The sequence below is a fragment of the Pseudorca crassidens genome, chromosome 17, assembly GCF_039906515.1.
Source record: "Pseudorca crassidens isolate mPseCra1 chromosome 17, mPseCra1.hap1, whole genome shotgun sequence".
Classification (NCBI taxonomy): domain Eukaryota; kingdom Metazoa; phylum Chordata; class Mammalia; order Artiodactyla; family Delphinidae; genus Pseudorca; species Pseudorca crassidens.
This window is the reverse complement of record NC_090312.1, coordinates 68002721-68020809: the sequence shown is the minus strand read 5'-3', so window position 1 is coordinate 68020809 and position 18089 is coordinate 68002721. Positions and strand designations below refer to the sequence as shown.

At 38.9% G+C, this 18089-nt stretch overlaps 1 protein-coding gene across 14 annotated transcripts in view; it reads right to left on the bottom strand.

Annotated features, from left to right (window-relative positions):
• Positions 1–18089, bottom strand: part of STAU2 (staufen double-stranded RNA binding protein 2) — a 305414-nt gene that overhangs the window by 102436 nt on the left and 184889 nt on the right. For 11 of the 14 annotated variants that reach the window (XM_067712055.1, XM_067712049.1, XM_067712054.1 and 8 more), the window contains one exon: positions 4272–4385. The exons of the other annotated variants lie outside the window; for them this stretch is intronic. In XM_067712055.1, the coding sequence (XP_067568156.1) occupies positions 4272–4385 (114 nt within the window). The remainder of the gene's footprint in view (positions 1–4271; positions 4386–18089) is intronic. 14 annotated transcript variants of the gene reach the window in all.

The following is an 18089-nucleotide window of genomic DNA, read 5'->3' as shown; positions in this document are numbered from 1 at the left end:
TCCCAAACAGGAAACACTGGCCGACAGACCCTTTCCCTAAAGTCAGAGAGTGGCAGGCTAAGACCAGTCTTTGGAGACGAATAATTATTCTAGGAGGTCTGAAGCAAGCCTTAACTAGCCACTGGTATTCGAAGGAGCTCTAAACGAGGCTATTAGTTAAATATAGTGTGTTTCCAAGGTGGACCCAACACACAGCGAATACAGGAAAGGGGACGCCATCGTTCCACATTTCCTTGGGATCAATACCACAGGAGTAACTGATAAAAGAATGAGTTCGGCTTTTTTTAAAGTTAGGCTTATTGAGGTATAATCTTCAAACAGTAAAATTTACCCCTTTTAGTGTATAGTTCTGTGAGTTTGATAAATGCATACAGTTGTGTTTCTACCACCACAATCAAGATATAGTACATTTCCATCATCCCCCAAAATTCTGTCCTGACAATTTAGGGTCAATCCCTCCCCATCCCCTGGCAACCACCGATCTGTCTATAGTTTTGCCTTTTCCAGAATGTCACACACATCAAACCTACCGCAGTCTTTTGAGTCTGGTTTCTTTCATCCATTACAATGTAACTGGCAACAAGGCCAGTGAGACTGGGAGGGAGTGAAAAGGAGAATGGCAGGAATTGAAATTGGAGAGGTAGAGGGGGCCAAACCACACAGGAACTTGTATGCCATAACAAAAGTTTTGGATTTATAATAGGTGTGATGAGAAGCCACTGGAAGTTTCTAAGTCGCTGAGTAACGTGACTGAATGATTATCTTAAAAATAATTTTGGCTACTGGGTGGCAGACAGCCCATAGCAGAATGAAAATAGAAAAAGGAAGCCAGTTTAGAGACTACTGCAGTGGTCTGGATTAAAAGTGCTAGTGACTTAAACTAGAATGGTAACCCTGGAGGTGGTGACAAGTGGTCAGATCAGAGATGTAATTTAGAGGAAGAGATGCTAGGACCAGATGTGGCACGTGAAGGGGAGAGATGAGGCGAAGATGCTTCAAGGGGCTTGGCCCCAGCAACAAGGTAGATGGTCGTTTACCGGGATGGATAAAAGAAAAAGGAGATAAAAGATAAAAGCAGGGAAAAGCAGGTTTGGGAGGGGGGGGAGGGAGAATTAAGAGCTCCATACATTTCGACATCACCAGCATATAGATACTGAATCTCTTCCCCAACCATTTTGCATATCTATATTGACCTTGATAGAGAAATTTCACTTAATGGTCCCTGTCCTATACAGTGAGGGAATGCACTGGTAATACATTCAGTCTCCACTTCACTGGGTTCCTAGCGCTAAACATATTTTTAATTAAGAAGCTGTAAACTCTATTCAATACTCTGTAATGACCCATATGGGAATCGAATCTGAAAAAGACTGGATATACGCATATGTATAACTGATTCACTTTGCTGTACATCTGAAACTAACACAACACTGTAAATCAACTATACGCCAATAAAAATTAATTTGAAAAAATTAAAAAATATCACAGTGAGGGAAGACTGTACTAACATACGTGGCGATGCCAACAATGTTAACCTAAAATAAACATTGGGAGCTCCAACACCAAAAACAAAGAAAGATAAGCTGTAAAGGTTCAAGGCTACAGAGTTCTTCCATTTCTCACCTCCATTTTCTATACATATAAGAACAACCTGAGTTTCATAGGAAGGATTGCCTCTACATTTTACGTATCCTTTTTTTTTCAGAATACTTATTCTCTTGTTCAACTGCAGTGGCTCGAATAATGTCTTTTAAATAACAGTAATTTTTCTTGCTTTAAAGTGCTTTCCTGTTTTCTAGTATTTACAAATTAACAGGTGAGAAAGCATTCAGTGGCCCATCTTTTCCAACTTACGAGGTCAAATTTATGCTTTTGGTATGGTGAAGGAGTAACTCTTGCTTAGACAGACCCTTAGTTTTTCTACATTTTCAACACAATGTAGAAAAGCCAGAGGATGTGGAGTAGAGGTTTACTCTGTGTCTGCTCTCCTCAGGGAACCCAATGATCCAAGCACAAGGGAGGTGCATGGATCACACCCCCATCCCCACTTTACACCTCTGAGGCCACCAAAGTAGAGTGTTTGATATACAGGACAGTCGTTCTAGTCATGGCTCCATTCATCCATCCCTCTATCCATCCACCCATTGGACCATTATCGACACATTTCCTGGAAGTCTCTTTCTTTCATCTTAAAATTTCATGCAAATTTGTCATCTATAATGCAGTTGTATTTACTTTATATAAAAATGTCTTTATTTACTTACCATTGAGTAATTGACACTCCAGATAGACGCAGAATAAGACCATTTTGTACGGTTGTGCAGGTTGCACACTGCACACCTTGATGGGGAGGGCATTCACACCGTGGTGACTGGATTTATCTATTATGACAATTTTCTGTTCGATAGCAGTAAAATGTTTTGAGGAAGAGGTACCTTTTTTCCTAATTTGTTAAAGTGCCATATGGGCTAACTGTAGCCCTGGACTTTGAGTGCCTTGGCATATGGTCTGGGCACAAGCCTGAACAGCCTCATTATTTTGCTCATGAAGAAGCCAAGTTCCAAGAGGTGAAGAGACAAGGTCCCACGGCTAGTTCCTGGCAACTCTGGGTTCGAGTCCCGTCTCCATTCCCAGTCCAGTGCTCTTTCATAACAATAAACTACCTCCACTAACAGTGAGTTGCTCTTCTCAGGTGTGTGGGTTTCTGAGAATGATTTCATTGCTTTGCCTAAGGAGAGACCTTTGCAGGATGGCTGTCTCATGCCGCTCTTGCCATTTGTTTCTGCCATCCGTGGATACAGAGTTAGATACAGCAGCAGCTAGACTTCTTGCCAATTATTCAAAGGTGCTGGAGTGTAAGCTCCGTAGGAGCAGGAACCATGTCTAACATTCTTACCATGTCCTCAGCACCTGGCGTGTAGCTCATTTATAGTTTTATACAGGGAAACGTAATACTTCCTGTTAGCTAGTTTAGCCCCTGTTCCTCAGAGCCCTGCTATACCCTCTTCTGCAGCTGGAGCACACATCAGCGCAAAACCCTGAGAAGCGCTGGAGAGACGTCTAAGCTGCTTCCCAGATCGACATGCTATTAACTGTTTATTACTGGTTGGGCTCATTCAACCAAGAGAAAGAAGATCCGTTATAGAATCATAAAATGGTAGCACTGGAATGAATCTTGTAGGTCAACTAACTCGACTCCCTCAAGTAGCATCCTAGGAAACAGAGTCCCGAAGAGATGATAGCATCCACCCAGGTAGCTGTCTGTAGGAGCTTACATATGCTGTGGTTACTTCCGAAAACTCAGATGTTTTGACCAATTAGTGGTTCTTTCCGGAACACCACAATACCTTGCCACCAATCAAATGATGATTGGAAACCCATAATGGCGGGGACATCATGAACTAGAGAGGTATGCCCTTAAGACTGTTTTCCTGTCTGGGCTGGACAATAAACTATGTATTTGAGAAGTTACACTATTAGGCTCTTTTATTCTCTCCATGCAAGGGCACTATTCAGATAGAAAGAAAAAAAGAATCAGGCAAGACTATTAGGAGTTCTCAAATTTACTGGGAAAAGGATATGAAAGTGGGTTATGATTGTTCTGTATGTAAATGGTTAATTTAAAAAACACAGCTGGTTAGTCATACAGTAAACTGTGTATGTCTATTAATTTTGACTCCAAACTAGAAATTCTATGACCTAGGTCATTAGTTTAGTCTAATCTGATGATTATTTTAATTGAAAATATGTATTATAAACAGGATGTATTCTCAAGCTGTTATCTAAACAATCAAAGGAATTTGTTTATTAAGAAAATATACTTTTCAGATTTTTAGCTTTATCTCAGAAACAGAACTTTAAAAGTAAAAACAACACTGGAACTTCATTTTAATAATATCCCAAGTTAGAGGATGTATCATAGTGAGACTCCAGTGTTATCTATCTACATGTTTTGCTGACCCTTCTTTCCATATAAAATTATTAAAAATAAAAATAACACAGGGCAATTACCTCTTCCTTATAAGAGAATTCTATATTTAAATTAATAATGAACCACTAACGAGAAGTCGAAACTAATTTAAATCTCCTAAGGTATCGGTTTCCCAACACGCACACACAAAATCTTGATTTCTCAAAGGTCTAGCAAATGGCACTAGTGGCTAACGTATTAGGGAAAGCAAAGCTGTGTGTGTGCACATAGCTTCCATTCTGATGGCCTCTGATTTCTTAGCTGGGCCATAGTGCAGCAAAACGGCAGTGGCATATTATACCTGGTCATGGCTGGCTTCAATGGAGCTTCCAATAGCATGGAAAGTCATCTGCACAGGGGCTAATGTCAGACAGGTCACACACTCTTTGCCACTTTGTCTATCACAGTAGTGAACCTATAACAGAACACATGCAAATCTGCTGAACACCACTTGTAAGAGGGAGCCAGATGCAACAGGTCCTTTTCAAAGGCTCTAGCTTTCAAGAAAAATTTCAAATAATTTATGTAGAACGCAATTCAAATATTTAAAACCTTATTGGGACTTGAAGATCTATGGAAAATCTATTAATTCCATTTGAAGGACTTGCGAAGTTTTAAGAGAGTTTAGGAAATGCTTTGCAGAGTGCTCTACATTAGTAGAGCCGGTAGAAAAACTCACAACTAAATGCTACACCCATCTTTTTTGTCCAACTTTTCATAATGTACAAAGGACTCAGGGGTAAGCATAAGTCAAGTTCATTTGAGTCTAATGAAATTTTGTCAACCTGAATTTTCCTCATCTTTGACTCTATGTGTGTGTGATTGCCATCTGATTGGTAGTGACATTCTTCTATTCTACACTATAGTCCCTATAAAATCACTGTTGAATACACACACACACACACACACACACACACACACACACACACCTCACTACCTCATGCTCTGCTTGAAATTTTGACAGTATAATCAAATTGAATAAAACTGAAATGACTTGAAATGTGCAGATGAAAATAAAGTTACTATAATATCATTTTTCTTTTAGTTACATACAACCAACCATTATTAAAACCACGTGTAAGACACTCTATCAGAGGTAGGGTATGGGGGGCGGGTGGTGGGGGAAGTATGAGTCCATCTGTCCACTGGGAAAATTTCCATCCTTCCCTTTATCTACTTTCAAAAAAGTTCTTTCAAGCAGTGTTTACTTTAATTCTAAGCTAATAAAGTAAAAATAGCGTTGCTTTTGTAATAAATTAATAAAAATACGCCTACAGATGTACATATATACATATAATATGGATCTGACAGAAAACGACAATATAAATCCTAGTCTAATGGTTTAATAATTCAACATTTTTAAACCAGTAAGGTCGTTAAGATTGGCCATCAGTATCCGTGAAGGTGGGGAAACTTCCTGGAATCTATAAAAAGTAGTTTAGAGTTCAAATCAAGCCAACATACAAAGCTCTGTTTCCAAAGTACTTTAAAGATTTTGTTATAAAAATATTTTTTCCAAATTAACTTTGGGGAAAAAGATTTGACAACAGTTTGAATTCACTGTACCTCCTGAGCAAATTAAAAGGTCACGGTGTGTATGAGTTCAAGAATGTGGACCTGTTGTTCACTATGCAGCAGTGAAATATGATGGGGGAAAATGAAACTTAACACGTAACGGGTTTATGCAAAAGCCAATCAATGGTGACACTGTAATAGATACAGTTCACGACCATTTATGGCACAGTTAAAATATTATGTCTGATATAGTGCTATCATAAAACATGCTTTTTAAAATAAAATATAATCACCCTTTCACATCAAATGAAAGTCTATATGAAAGACATGACACTCTCCTAAATATCCAATTGACAGTGAACACACTCATATATCAGCCAACATACTGCAGCTTTATTTTTTCTTCTAGAGAAATGAAAATTAGGAAGGACAAAAATAGCGCAAGACAGTCCCAGTCAAAAAATAAATTTCAAACTTCATTTCCATCAGTGGCTTGGATACTGTGACTGAAAGAGTTGACTTTTCTCCTAATTCACTGTGAGCCTGCAATACCCTAGAGAATATTATATATCCTGCAGGCATTAAATATTACTGTACATGTAGAACTCATACCTACAAGGTAAATGCCAAGGTGCAAGTTTCCACACAGCTCCAAAGAAAATGGCACAGCACCCAGTAAATGTGACAGAGATTGCTAACTGTCCTCCAATATTTTTCCACAGTAATTCTTAGCTGGGCACAGAGTAAAGATATTTCCCAGGTTCCCTTGTAGCTATGCTTAGTAGCTGTGACTGAGGAGAATGCAGATGAAAATTCTGCGGTAGCTTTCTGGAAACTTTTAAGAGATTTCAGGTGTGTGCCTTTGGCTCTTCTTCACCTGTTTTGCTGCTTGGAAATGTGGACATGACCATCTTTGACCATGAGGACAAGGGCCGAAACTTAGAGATGGCAGAGTGGTGAGCTGGAGGGAGCGTGGGTCCCTGAAGAGTTCATGGACCAGAAGCATGACACTGGCCCTAGACTGCAAGCTGATGGGCCTTTATGTGAGAGAAGAATATACATCTATTTTGTTTAAGTCGCTGGGCTTTTTCTTACTCACAGAAGAACCCGAGCCCACTGAGATTTTTCCTATTGCTCCCAAACTGACACCAGGACCCACAGCCAACAACAAAAGGAGCTCTAGACAGCTGCTGACATTTGGGGCCAGGTCTTATTCTCTCTTCCCACCTGCTTGTTAATAGTCAGCAGAACTGGTCCAACCATAAAGGATACAAAGAGGCACTAGGAAAAGGCAGGTGAGTGGGAGGGGATCATTTGGCCGTCAGCCTTGTGAGGAATACAGTATTTCCTGTGAGCGGGGCAGCTCTAAGAAAACAGCTGACAGAGATGGGGAGTACCTATACGAAAGGGAGACACATTTCGTCCCCTGGCAGTAGGTTTGCTGAGAATTGAACCTATAGGTCCCCACCGAAAAGAAATCTTTTTTTTTTGTTTTGTTTTGTTTTGTTTTGCGGTACGCGGGCCTCTCACTGTTGTGGCCTCTCCCGTTGCGGAGCACAGGCTCCGGACGCGCAGGCTCAGCGGCCATGGCTCACGGGACCAGCCGCTCCACGGCATGTGGGATCTTCCCGGACCGGGGCACGAACCCGTGTCCCCTGCATCGGCAGGCGGACTCCCAACCCCTGCGCCACCAGGGAAGCCCCGAAAAGAAATCTTGACCAAGTCCGATGTATGTCCCTAGCCATTTGGAAGCAGATGAAAATATAGAGACTGAGTTTGGAGATATCTGAGAGCTTGCTGAAGCAGCGCTAGGCACACAGTATCCCTGAAAACAAAAAAGGATGAAGGAAGATGCTCACGTAGATCCCCATGGCCCTTGGAGGGAATGAAAAAGTGTCTCAGCAGAAGGCAAGGGGCTACTCAGGCCAAGCAAAGTGACACCTACCAACAGCAGGGCCAGGGGCATGCACCACTGGTAAAGCCCGAAGGAAACATGGCTGCCCTTCAGGAACAGAGGGAACTGGGAGAAACTAAACACTGCTTCAAGAAAATCATGAACAATAATCACAGATGGAGTATAAACCTTAGAAATTGTGAATCACTATGTTGTACACCTGTAACTTACATAATATTGCACAGCAACTATACTTCAATAAAGAAAAAAGAAGAAAAAAAAAGATGAACATCATCTCTGTGGAAGCCAGCAATGGATGAAACCAGGCTAAGGGTGGCACCCTCCCCTTCCCTAGTCCGCCTCTCAGGCTTCCAACATCAGAGGAGTAACTAGGGCATGAAACAGAGGTAGAGTGTGGAGGAAGCTGTCTCAGAAGCAGATCAAGCTCCTACCCCACTAACCACAAATATTCAAAGGTGCTGGCGTGAGAGGATAACAAAAAGAAATCACCGTATACCCTCCTTCCCCTACGTGTCTTGAACCAAAACAACTGGCTGGCAATGGGGGGACATGAGCTTGGGAGTTTTACGGTGAACTGGACTAGATTTTTTAAAGCTAAAGGTAACTAGAAAACTATGGGATTTGCCAAAGATATAAAGAAACATGAACGGGAGATTTGACACAGCATGGGGGAAAGTGGTGACTAGAGAAATAGTCATTCCATGTTTACCCCCCCACTGCACTGAGACTGTACCCCCCAAACAGATAAAAATATGTAAAAACTATAGGAGACTACTGTTTGAGGACACAATTTCAAATTAAACAAAAATTAATAATATACAGGTAAAAAGCCTTAAGAAAGAATCATACTTTACACAATCAATCCCTCATAAAAACAAGTTTGATATGGCTCCTCAGTTATTTATTTTCTTCTTGGACATAAAAACATTAGAGTTCATAAAATTGTGAATTTCAAAAAAAGAAATGTGTGGGGCTTCCCTGGTGGCGCAGTGGTCGAAAGTCCGCCTGCCGATGCAGGGGACACGGGTTCGTGCCCCGGTCTAGGAAGATCCCACATGCCGCGGAGCAGCTGGGCCCGTGAGCCATGGCCGCTGAGCCTGCGCGTCCGGAGCCTGTGCTCCGCAACGGGAGAGGCCACAACAGTGAGAGGCCCGCGTGCCGCAAAAAAAAAAAAAAAAAAAAAAAAAAAAAGAAATGTGTGAATGACATTTTAAAATTCATCCTTCTAAATCGAAAAATGCTTCCTATGATTCAAAGCATCAGCAGAAGCCAGGAATCTTAGAACTCTAGGCTAAAACAATTAGGGAATAAAACTCCATTACATTCTATAAAGCACAAATCTTCAGGATTGATGGGTGAAATGTTTCTGCTACAACAAAGCACTGTTTCTACAAATATGGCCCTAAAATTTCCAATATACAATGTCATGGGCCTTGATTTTGATGAAAGATAATTTTAGAAGATTACAAAAGTCATCTCCTATGTTGATTTTAAGATTTATTGTTTATGAATCATATCAGTTTGCTATCTTTCATACTCTAAAATGTAAGCAACTAATCTTGATTTTTTATACTGTTGCAGCACTTGCTCTGGATTTAAAACACCATCAACCACAGCAAATTGACATTTCGTTTCTTTCTCATGGACTTACAAAAATTATTCCACTGAAAGATGGGTCAGAAATTTCAATATATGTAAATTAAATAATGTGGCTTCCTTTGAAATTTGAAAATCTATAATTTTTATTTTAAAATAAGTTCCCTAGTTTGATTTGTAATCATATAAACCCAGATGAGATGCTATAATTGTGCATTCTGATAATGATTTTGCCTGTCTAGTAGAGATTTCTTCTTCTTGAAAGGAGAGATACAAATCACTTCAACTATTCAGATAACTTACAAAATAAAGAATTCAAAGCTACTCAATTTGTGATGTTTTGTTTAAATGGCAAATCTTGACTTGATTTGAATAAATAATCCCATTCCTTAAAAAAAAAGAAAAGAAATAAAGAAAAATGCTATAAGCTTTAAAATAATTTACATGAAAAGCTATGTATGCGAATTTTTTTCATGCCCATCTGAAAACATGAGGGGGCCATTCAAATGAAAATTTAAATTTCCTTCCCCCTACCTCCAAAAAAAAGTTGAATCAAACTGTTTCCTGCAGGGCTGAGAAATTCCCTGATGTTGTAGGACTACTAAATATTTTACTAATCTCATCAGGGAACTGGTTAACTGCTTGTCTGTTAGATGTTTTTAACGGTCACCCCCCGTGGGACAAAAATGAAGAGGGTGTGAAAAAGATCCATGTTCAAAGAAAGCTGCTCATTAGATCATTAAGGAAAGATAAAGGCCTGTACATTCACATGTGAGAACACAATCACTGTATCAAGAAAACATGCTTGATTAGCACACCTCAGGTTCACGGGTTTACTCCAAAGCAGCAGGCAGAGATCACACTGTAGCTACTGCATAGAAGCCCTGCAAGGAGGGGTAAAGACAGCAAGGAGCTAAAGGGCAACAGTTCAGTACCAGATCTTACGATACTCAAAACATGCTTGATTCTTGCAGGGCCTGCACACTAGCTATACAAAAGACCTAAATCTTTATTAACATGAAAATCAGCATATTCTTGGCAAAGCACTAAAACAATACTGCTTGACAAATATTACACTAGTTAAGTAGGGTAAACCGGTATTAAACATTTCTTAACTACTTTTTTAGATGACTTGAGAACATGTAAACCATCTTACTTATTTGGGTTAACTACAGGCAACAGTACAAATCTATGTTATTATCTATTTATAATTATCGAATTCATTTTAAAGTAATAAATAAAAATAAAAAAATAAAAGGAGTTTCTCCATGAAAAGCACTTAGAACAATGCCTGGCTTATGGTTAGCACTAAAATAAATATTAGTCTTATTATTAGAATAACACATCCCATGATAATACAATAAAAGATATGACATGATGTATAATTATGAAGAATAATATTACATTAGGATAATGTCTGTCACTGACTTTCCCTAAAGCTTCTTTCCCCAATCCTTTTCATAACTAAAGGCAAGTCCTTTGTAACTAAAATGTAAACATATATTTAACAAGTTCAGTCATGTATTGAGTGTTTTAACTGTATGAGTAATCTGTTTTACTCTGCATGCAATATGCTTGTCACATTAATGCCTCGAAAGGGACAAGTGAATGAATGAAATCACATTATACAGACTGAGACTCAACTTGTAATTATCTTTTCTCTCTTTTGGAAATTCTATGCTCAGGAAAAGCTTTGAAAATTACATGCCTATATTTGGTGTACAAAATCTACCAGTGATGTACTGATTTATTTCTAGTGTAACTCACAGATAAAAACTAACAAATGCAACAACAGATGTGCTGTCAGGATTGTCAAGGAAGATAACTGCATTCTTTTGTTTTGTTTTGTTTTTTTGCGGTACGCGGGCCTCTCACTGTTGTGGCCTCTCCCATTGCGGAGCACAGGCTCCAGACGTGCAGGCTCAGCGGCCATGGTTCACGGGCCCAGCCACTCCGCGGCATGTGGGATCCTCCCGGACCGGGCCACGAACCCATGTCCCCTGCATTGGCAGGCGGACTCACAACCACTGCGCCACCAGGGAGGCCCCTGCATTCTTACTTTAAGTGATGAGTTTGTGCATGACACAGATCCTAAATTTTTGTTCACTGCTTTTCTGTTTCCATTGACTATGCCAGTGAAGGTCTAATGAGGCAGCTAATTAAGATGTAAATTATATATATACACACACACAAATATAGTTATTTTAGTTTTACACTTCCCTCAAAAGAAAACATTAGGTGATTTTTAAGTCGATTACACATCTACCAGAAAAAGAGCCTCCCTCTTTTATATAGTATGTACTCATGCTTTGATATACTCACACACATCCATTTACAAGCTGCATTAAAATCTACAGGCTTGGGACTTCCTTGGTGGTCCAGTGGTTAAGAATCCACCTTCTAAGGCAGGGGACATGGGTTTGATCCCTGATTGGGGAACTAAGATCCTACATGCCACGGGGCAACTAAACCCACGCCCTGCAACTACTGAGCACACAAGCGAGTCACAACTACAGAGTCCATGTGCTCTGGAGCCGGCACACCACAACTAGAGAGAAGCCCGTGCACTGCAACGAAAGATCCCTCACGCCGCACTGAAGATCCCACGTGCCACAACTAAGACCCGACACACCCAAAACTAAAATAAATAAATAAATAAATATTTTTTTAAAAAAATCATTAAAATCTACAGGCTTTGCAAATAAATAACTTTTTTTTTCCTGTTGGAATGTGTTTTTGTAACATCTTTATTGGAGTATAATTGCTTTACAATGGTGTGTTAGTTTCTGCTTTATTACAAAGTGAATCAGTTATACATATACATATATCCCCATATCTCCTCCTTCTTGTGTCTCCCTCCCAACCTCCCTACCCACCCCTCTAGGTGGTCACAAAGCACCAAGCTGATCTCCCTGTGCTATGCAGCTGCTTCCCACTAGCTATCTATTTTATATTTCGTAGTGTATATATGTCCATGTCACTCTCTCAGTTCGTCCCAGCTTACCCTTCCCCCACCCCGTGTCCTCAAGTCCATTCTCTAGTAGGTCTGCGTCTTTATTCCTGTCCTGCCCCTAGGTTTTTCAGAACTGTATTTTTTTTTTAGATTCCATATACATATGTGTTAGCATACGTCATTTGTTTTTCTCTTTCTGACTTACTTCACTCTGTATGACAGGCTTTAGGTCCATCCACCTCGCTACAAGTAACTCAATCAATTTCGTTGCTTTTTATGGCTGAGTAATATTCCATTGTATATATGTGCCACATCTTCTTTATCTATTCATCTGCTGATGGACACTTGGGTTGCTTCCATGTCCTGGCTTTTGTAAATAGAGCTGCAGTGAACATTGTGGGGTGGTACATGACTCTTTTTGAATTATGGTTTTCTCAGGGTATATGCCCACTAGTGGGACTGCTGGGTCGTATGGTAGTCCTATTTTTAGTTTTTTAAGGAACCTCCATACTGTTCTCCATAGTGGCTGTATCAATTTACATTCCACCAACAGTGCAAGAGGGTTCCCTTTTCTCCACACCCTCTCCAGCATTTATTGTTTGTAGATTTTTTGATGATGGCCATTCTAACTGGTATGAGGTGATACCTGATTGTAGTTTTGATTTGCATTTCTCTAATGATTAATGATGTTCAGCATTTTTTCATGTGTTTGTTGGCCATCTGTATACCTTCTCTGGAGAAATGTCTATTCAGGTCTTCTGCCTAAAGAAGTTGTTTGTTTGTTTTGATACTGAGCTGCTTGTAAATTTTGGAGATTAATCCTTTGCAGTTGCTTCATTTGCAAATATTTTCTCCCATTCTGAGGGTTGCCTTTTCATCTTGTTTTTATTTTCCTTTGCTGTGCAAAAGCTTTTAAGAGAAATAACTTTTTAACAAGGAAATCTTTTTCCAAGGTCAAAGGAAAATTACAGTTATACAGGCACTCAGTATACCACCAAAGTCAAACATGAAAAATCTTCTCCCAAGAAGGCCAAACAATTCTACTACTTTTCATGTATTAAAATTCTGCTGTATTTACTATCACTTCAAAAAGTGGGTATCAAAGACCTTACAAATCTTTTCATTACATACTGGTTTAGTTCATAATGGCATTTAATTTTTTTTACAAAAATATTGGAATATATTCTTCCTACTCAGGAATTATAGCTTTTAGAAACATACTATATTTGTTTTTAAAATATAATGAAATTCATGATGAAAAGACCATTTATGACTTCTGCTTCCAAACAAGATGGAATAGATTTACTTTTCCCTATTCTTTCTGCTAAGCATAAGTAAAATCTCTTGATATATACATAAAACAAACATAAGAGGACTCAGAAAGGTACAGAGAAAGAGGAAGACCCGGTAGGGATTTCAGGACCCAAGGAACAACACAGTGGTGAATTCCTGGTTTTTCTTTTTGTCTTATTTATCCTGGACTGGGTGCTAGAATAGTTAGCACCCTGGAAATGTCAGTGGGTATAGGAAAAGAAGCCGCAAGAAAGCCTGCTCTCTCTAACCAAAGGGCCAGAAAACGAATAACGTAAGTCAAGAGAGAAAATGTTTAGACAATGATGGCCCTCCTCCAGTCAAACACCATTAAAAAGTGGCACACCCCCGCATCCTCAGCCCCATCAGCAAACGTCAACTGGGGAGCCTAGACTTCCACTCTTGCCAGACTGGAATGAGGTAACCCAATTCGCCTACTAAGGTGATGACACGACACAGAAGGCTGAATGAGGAGTCAAGACTTTCATACCTGCTGGATTCCCAGGCTTTCCAACTTTATTGGGTAATGTTGGGCACCCTACCCCTTCTCACTGGAGTGGTATCAGGGGGGCATGGTGGAGGGTCAGGACTTCCACACCATCCATCCGTGACAAGTCCCCTTCCTCGCACCAGGCTGTCAACAGAGGCTAAGTGGGGAAAATGAACTTCTACCCATACCTGGTAGTAAAAAGACAGCACTCCAATACCCAACTTGGCATACTGCCAGAGGAGGCTTACTGAAACAGAAGATTTAAATAAGATACAGAGATTTATTATACCCATAATGTCCAGGATTCAACAAAAAATCATTCATTATATCAAGAATCAGAATAATCTCAACTTGAATAAGAAAAGACAATCATGAGATGCCAACACCAAGATAGCATATCTGTTAAACTTATCTGACAAGTGTTTTAAAGCAGCTATCATAAAAATGCTTCAAAAAGCAATGACAGGGGCTTCCCTGGTGGCGCAGTGGTTGAGAGTCTGCCCTCCGATGCAGGGAACACAGGTTCGCGCCCCGGTCCGGGAAGATCCCACACGCCGCGGAGTGGCTAGGCCTGTGAGCCATGGCCGCTGAGCCTGCGCGTCTGGAGCCTGTGCTCCGCAATGGGAGAGGCCACAACAGTGAGAGGTCCGCATAATGCAAAAAAAAAAAAAAAAAAAAGCAATGACACACTTACCTGAAACAAATGAAAAAAATGTATAATCTCACCAAAGAAATAGAGATATAAGAAGAACAAAATAGAAGTTTTATAACCTAAAAACCAAAATTAACTCAATGGATGGGCTTAACAACAGAAGGGAGAGAACAGAGGAAAGAATCAGTGAACTTGAAGATAGAAAAATAGAAATTCCTCAATCTGGACAACAGAGAAAACAGACTGAGAAAAAATGAATAAAGCCTCAAAAACATGTGGGACCACAGCAAAAGATCTCATATTTGTGTCATCAGAGTCCCAGAAGGAGAAGAGATAGTGATTGTAGCTAAAAAAGAATTTGAAGAAATAATGGCTGAAAATTTACCAAATTTGGGTAAAAGATATAATACATCTACAGCTTCAAGAAGCTGAACAAACTCCAAATGTGATAAACACAGAGAAACCCATGCCAAGACACATCATAATCAAACTTTTAAAACTTAAACTGCTATCCTGGAAGCAGTGACCTATAGAGGTAAAACAATTCGACAGTAATTTCTCAACAGAAACCATGGAGGCCAGAGGAATTGGAACAACATTTTTTAAGTACTAAAAAAACTGTCAACCCATCATTTTATATCCAGCAAATATATCCTTAAACAATGAAAGGGAATCTAAAACATTCTCAAATGAATGGAAACTGAGAGTATGTTACCAGCATACCTACCCTAAAAGAATGGCTAAAGTAAGTTTTTGAAACAGAAGCGAAATGATAAAAGCAGGAATCTTGGAACTCCATTGGGAAGAAAGAAAGAACTGAAAGGGGTAAAAATGTTGGTAAACACAATAGACTTTCTTTTCTTGAGTTTTCTAGGTTATGTTTGATATTTGAAGCTAAAATTATAACACTGTCTGATGTGGTTCTTATATATGTAGAGGAAATATTTAGGACAATTATAAACTGAGCATTTAAGGCACTGAGAAGGGCACATCACTTCTGTGATATTCTTACCAAAATGCATGACCTCAATCAAATAATGAGAAAATATCAGGAAAACCCAAATTCAAGAACAGTCTACAAAATAAGTAACCAATATTATTCAAAATTGTCAAAATCATGAAAGACTAAAGAACTGTTATTGATTGGAAGAAACTTAAGAAGCATCACAACTAAATGCAGTGTGGGATCTTAGACTGGATCCTGGACCAGAAAAATGGCATTAGTAGGAAAACTGACAAAATCTGAATAAGAGCTGTAGATTGGTTAATAGTATTATGTCATCATTAATTCCCTAGTACTGACAAATTTATGTTATGGTTATATAATTGTTAACATCAAACTCTGTAGTATTTTTCTGCTTTTCTCTAAATTTTTTATTATTTATTAAAGGCCATTTATAGTAGAAGAGAAAACCTTTAGTGCTTCAGAATAAAGGAGACTTGAAAGAAGCCAAGAGGCTATTAGAGGAGATAATAAACAAATTTTTCTATGCATATCAGAATTTTATACTAAAAGAATCTTCAAACACAAGAGAAGGGAATCAGTGGAGACTAAATTATCTCTTAATTAGAAAAATTAAGTCACTGAGCAATGTGGTACTTTCTATCTCTGATATGGGAAGTAAAAACGTTGCAGAAAAAATTTTTCCAAGCATAAAAGCCTAGAAAATTATAATATCCAAAGCATCATGAAAAAGAGAAGTTAAAGGTTCCTCTTTAAGTTAGAGTTTTAGGGAGAAAAAATGTGTAATATAGGCCTATGCCTGGGAAGCCTACCAATGGGGACCAAGAACCTTGAACTGAGAAATATCAATAAATGCTACTGATCTGCAAAAGGTAAGAGGAAATAAGTTGCTGCTTAAACTGCAAATCCAAACTGGTAGCAAACACCACCTATGACACATTATTTTTTAGCTATTTCTATTTTAACCCTAGGAAAGTACTGCTATTACCAACTCAATGCCCCCCCCACCCCACATTCACTTTATTATAGAAAGTTTCCACTGAAACTCTTCTAAAAGGGAGCAGTAACCACCTAAAAGCCAATTCTGTTAGGTTCTTCTTTGACAGAGAACTTATGGAAAACCAAGAGAGGTTACTATCCCAGAAGCCAAAAGAAGAGAAAGTTCAGTATGAGACAAAGTTTGGAGTCTGAGTCCATCCAGGTTAAGGGCCTCAGAAAACTCAAAGTATGCAGAGGAATGTAACAGAACCCAGTCTCTATAATGTACCATTAACAACAGTCAAGATGCAATCCAAAATTACTTGATCTAGAATAAATAGGAAAACCTGACACACAATCAAGTGAAAAGGCAATTAATTAATTAAGACTGAATCCAATATATCTGATGTTGAAATGAACATAAAAGGTGTTTAAAGAACCTATTATAACTATTTTCAAGGATGTAAAGGAAAATATGTCTAAAATAAATGAATGAATAGGTAATATCAGCAGAGAAACAGAAACTAAAAAGAACCATAGGGAAAGTCTAGAAATGAAAATACAATACCCAAAGTAAGAAAAAAAAAATCACTGGATGAAAGATATAGAACTTATAGATACACAGAAACAATACCATCTGAAATTCAGAAAAAATTTTAATGAATAAAGCCTCAGGATTCTCTGGGACAGTATAAAAAATGCATGTAAATGGAGGGAGAGAAGAGAGAAAAGGTAGCAAAAAATTTATTTGAAGAAAATATGGCCAAAAATTTCCCAAATTTGCTGAAAGCAATAAATATATCAATTTAAGAAAGCAATAAATATGCAGTGAGTTCAACAGTGGCCCCCAAAAGATATGTTCAAGTCCTAATTTCTAGTACCTTTAAATATGACCTTATTTGAAATAGGATATTTGCAGATATAATTAAGTTGGGATCATCCTGGATTTAGAGTGGGCCCTAAATCCAATGACAAGTATCCTTGTAGCTTTCCCATATTTTGAATTATTTGCTTAGGACAGATGTCAAGATGGCCAGTTAGTAATTAAGTGATTAATTAATTAATGGGTATATTCAGTGGTATTTAAGAACAACTGGTTGTGTTCCAGTTTCTGGTAATGGAAGTATAAATTCACCAGACAAAGCCTCTTGCAGATAACAATACACGATGTCGACAAAATAAAATATCTGAAGACAGTGGAATGTGATCAAAAGCAGGAAGATATCAGGGCAGAATTTTCCCTTAAAAGACCAAAACTATATGGAGTAAGAATTGTGAGTTTATGGCTTTTTCTTGCCTGAGGGCATTCCTCGCTTCCTGTAGTTCTATTGGTAGAAAACTGCAGTCTTACCAGCTGGAGAGAGCAGTGGAAAGAGCTTAGGGGTGGCAGATGAGCTGGTCATTGAGGGAAGAAATTCTAGAAATGAGGTAGCAGTAGACGTGGTGAAACACTAAATCTGAATATAAACTCTACCCAAATCCCTGCTAACTACAAAACTTTACATGTACAGGAAAGACACTAGAAGACCTGACGTAGAAATAGGCAGAAACCAGTGAGAAGTCCGTTAAGATCTCAAAGTCTGACACTTTTTTGATTGAGTGCAGTCCCTCAAGTGCACACAGCTCAAATGACAGACAGCTAAAGCTTTACTGGCCTGAAGTATCAGAGGACATGGGCTGGCAGATCAGCTGGAAATTGGGGGCTGGGAGGGGGAATGCTAGAAGCTAGGAAATGCAAAGGGTGA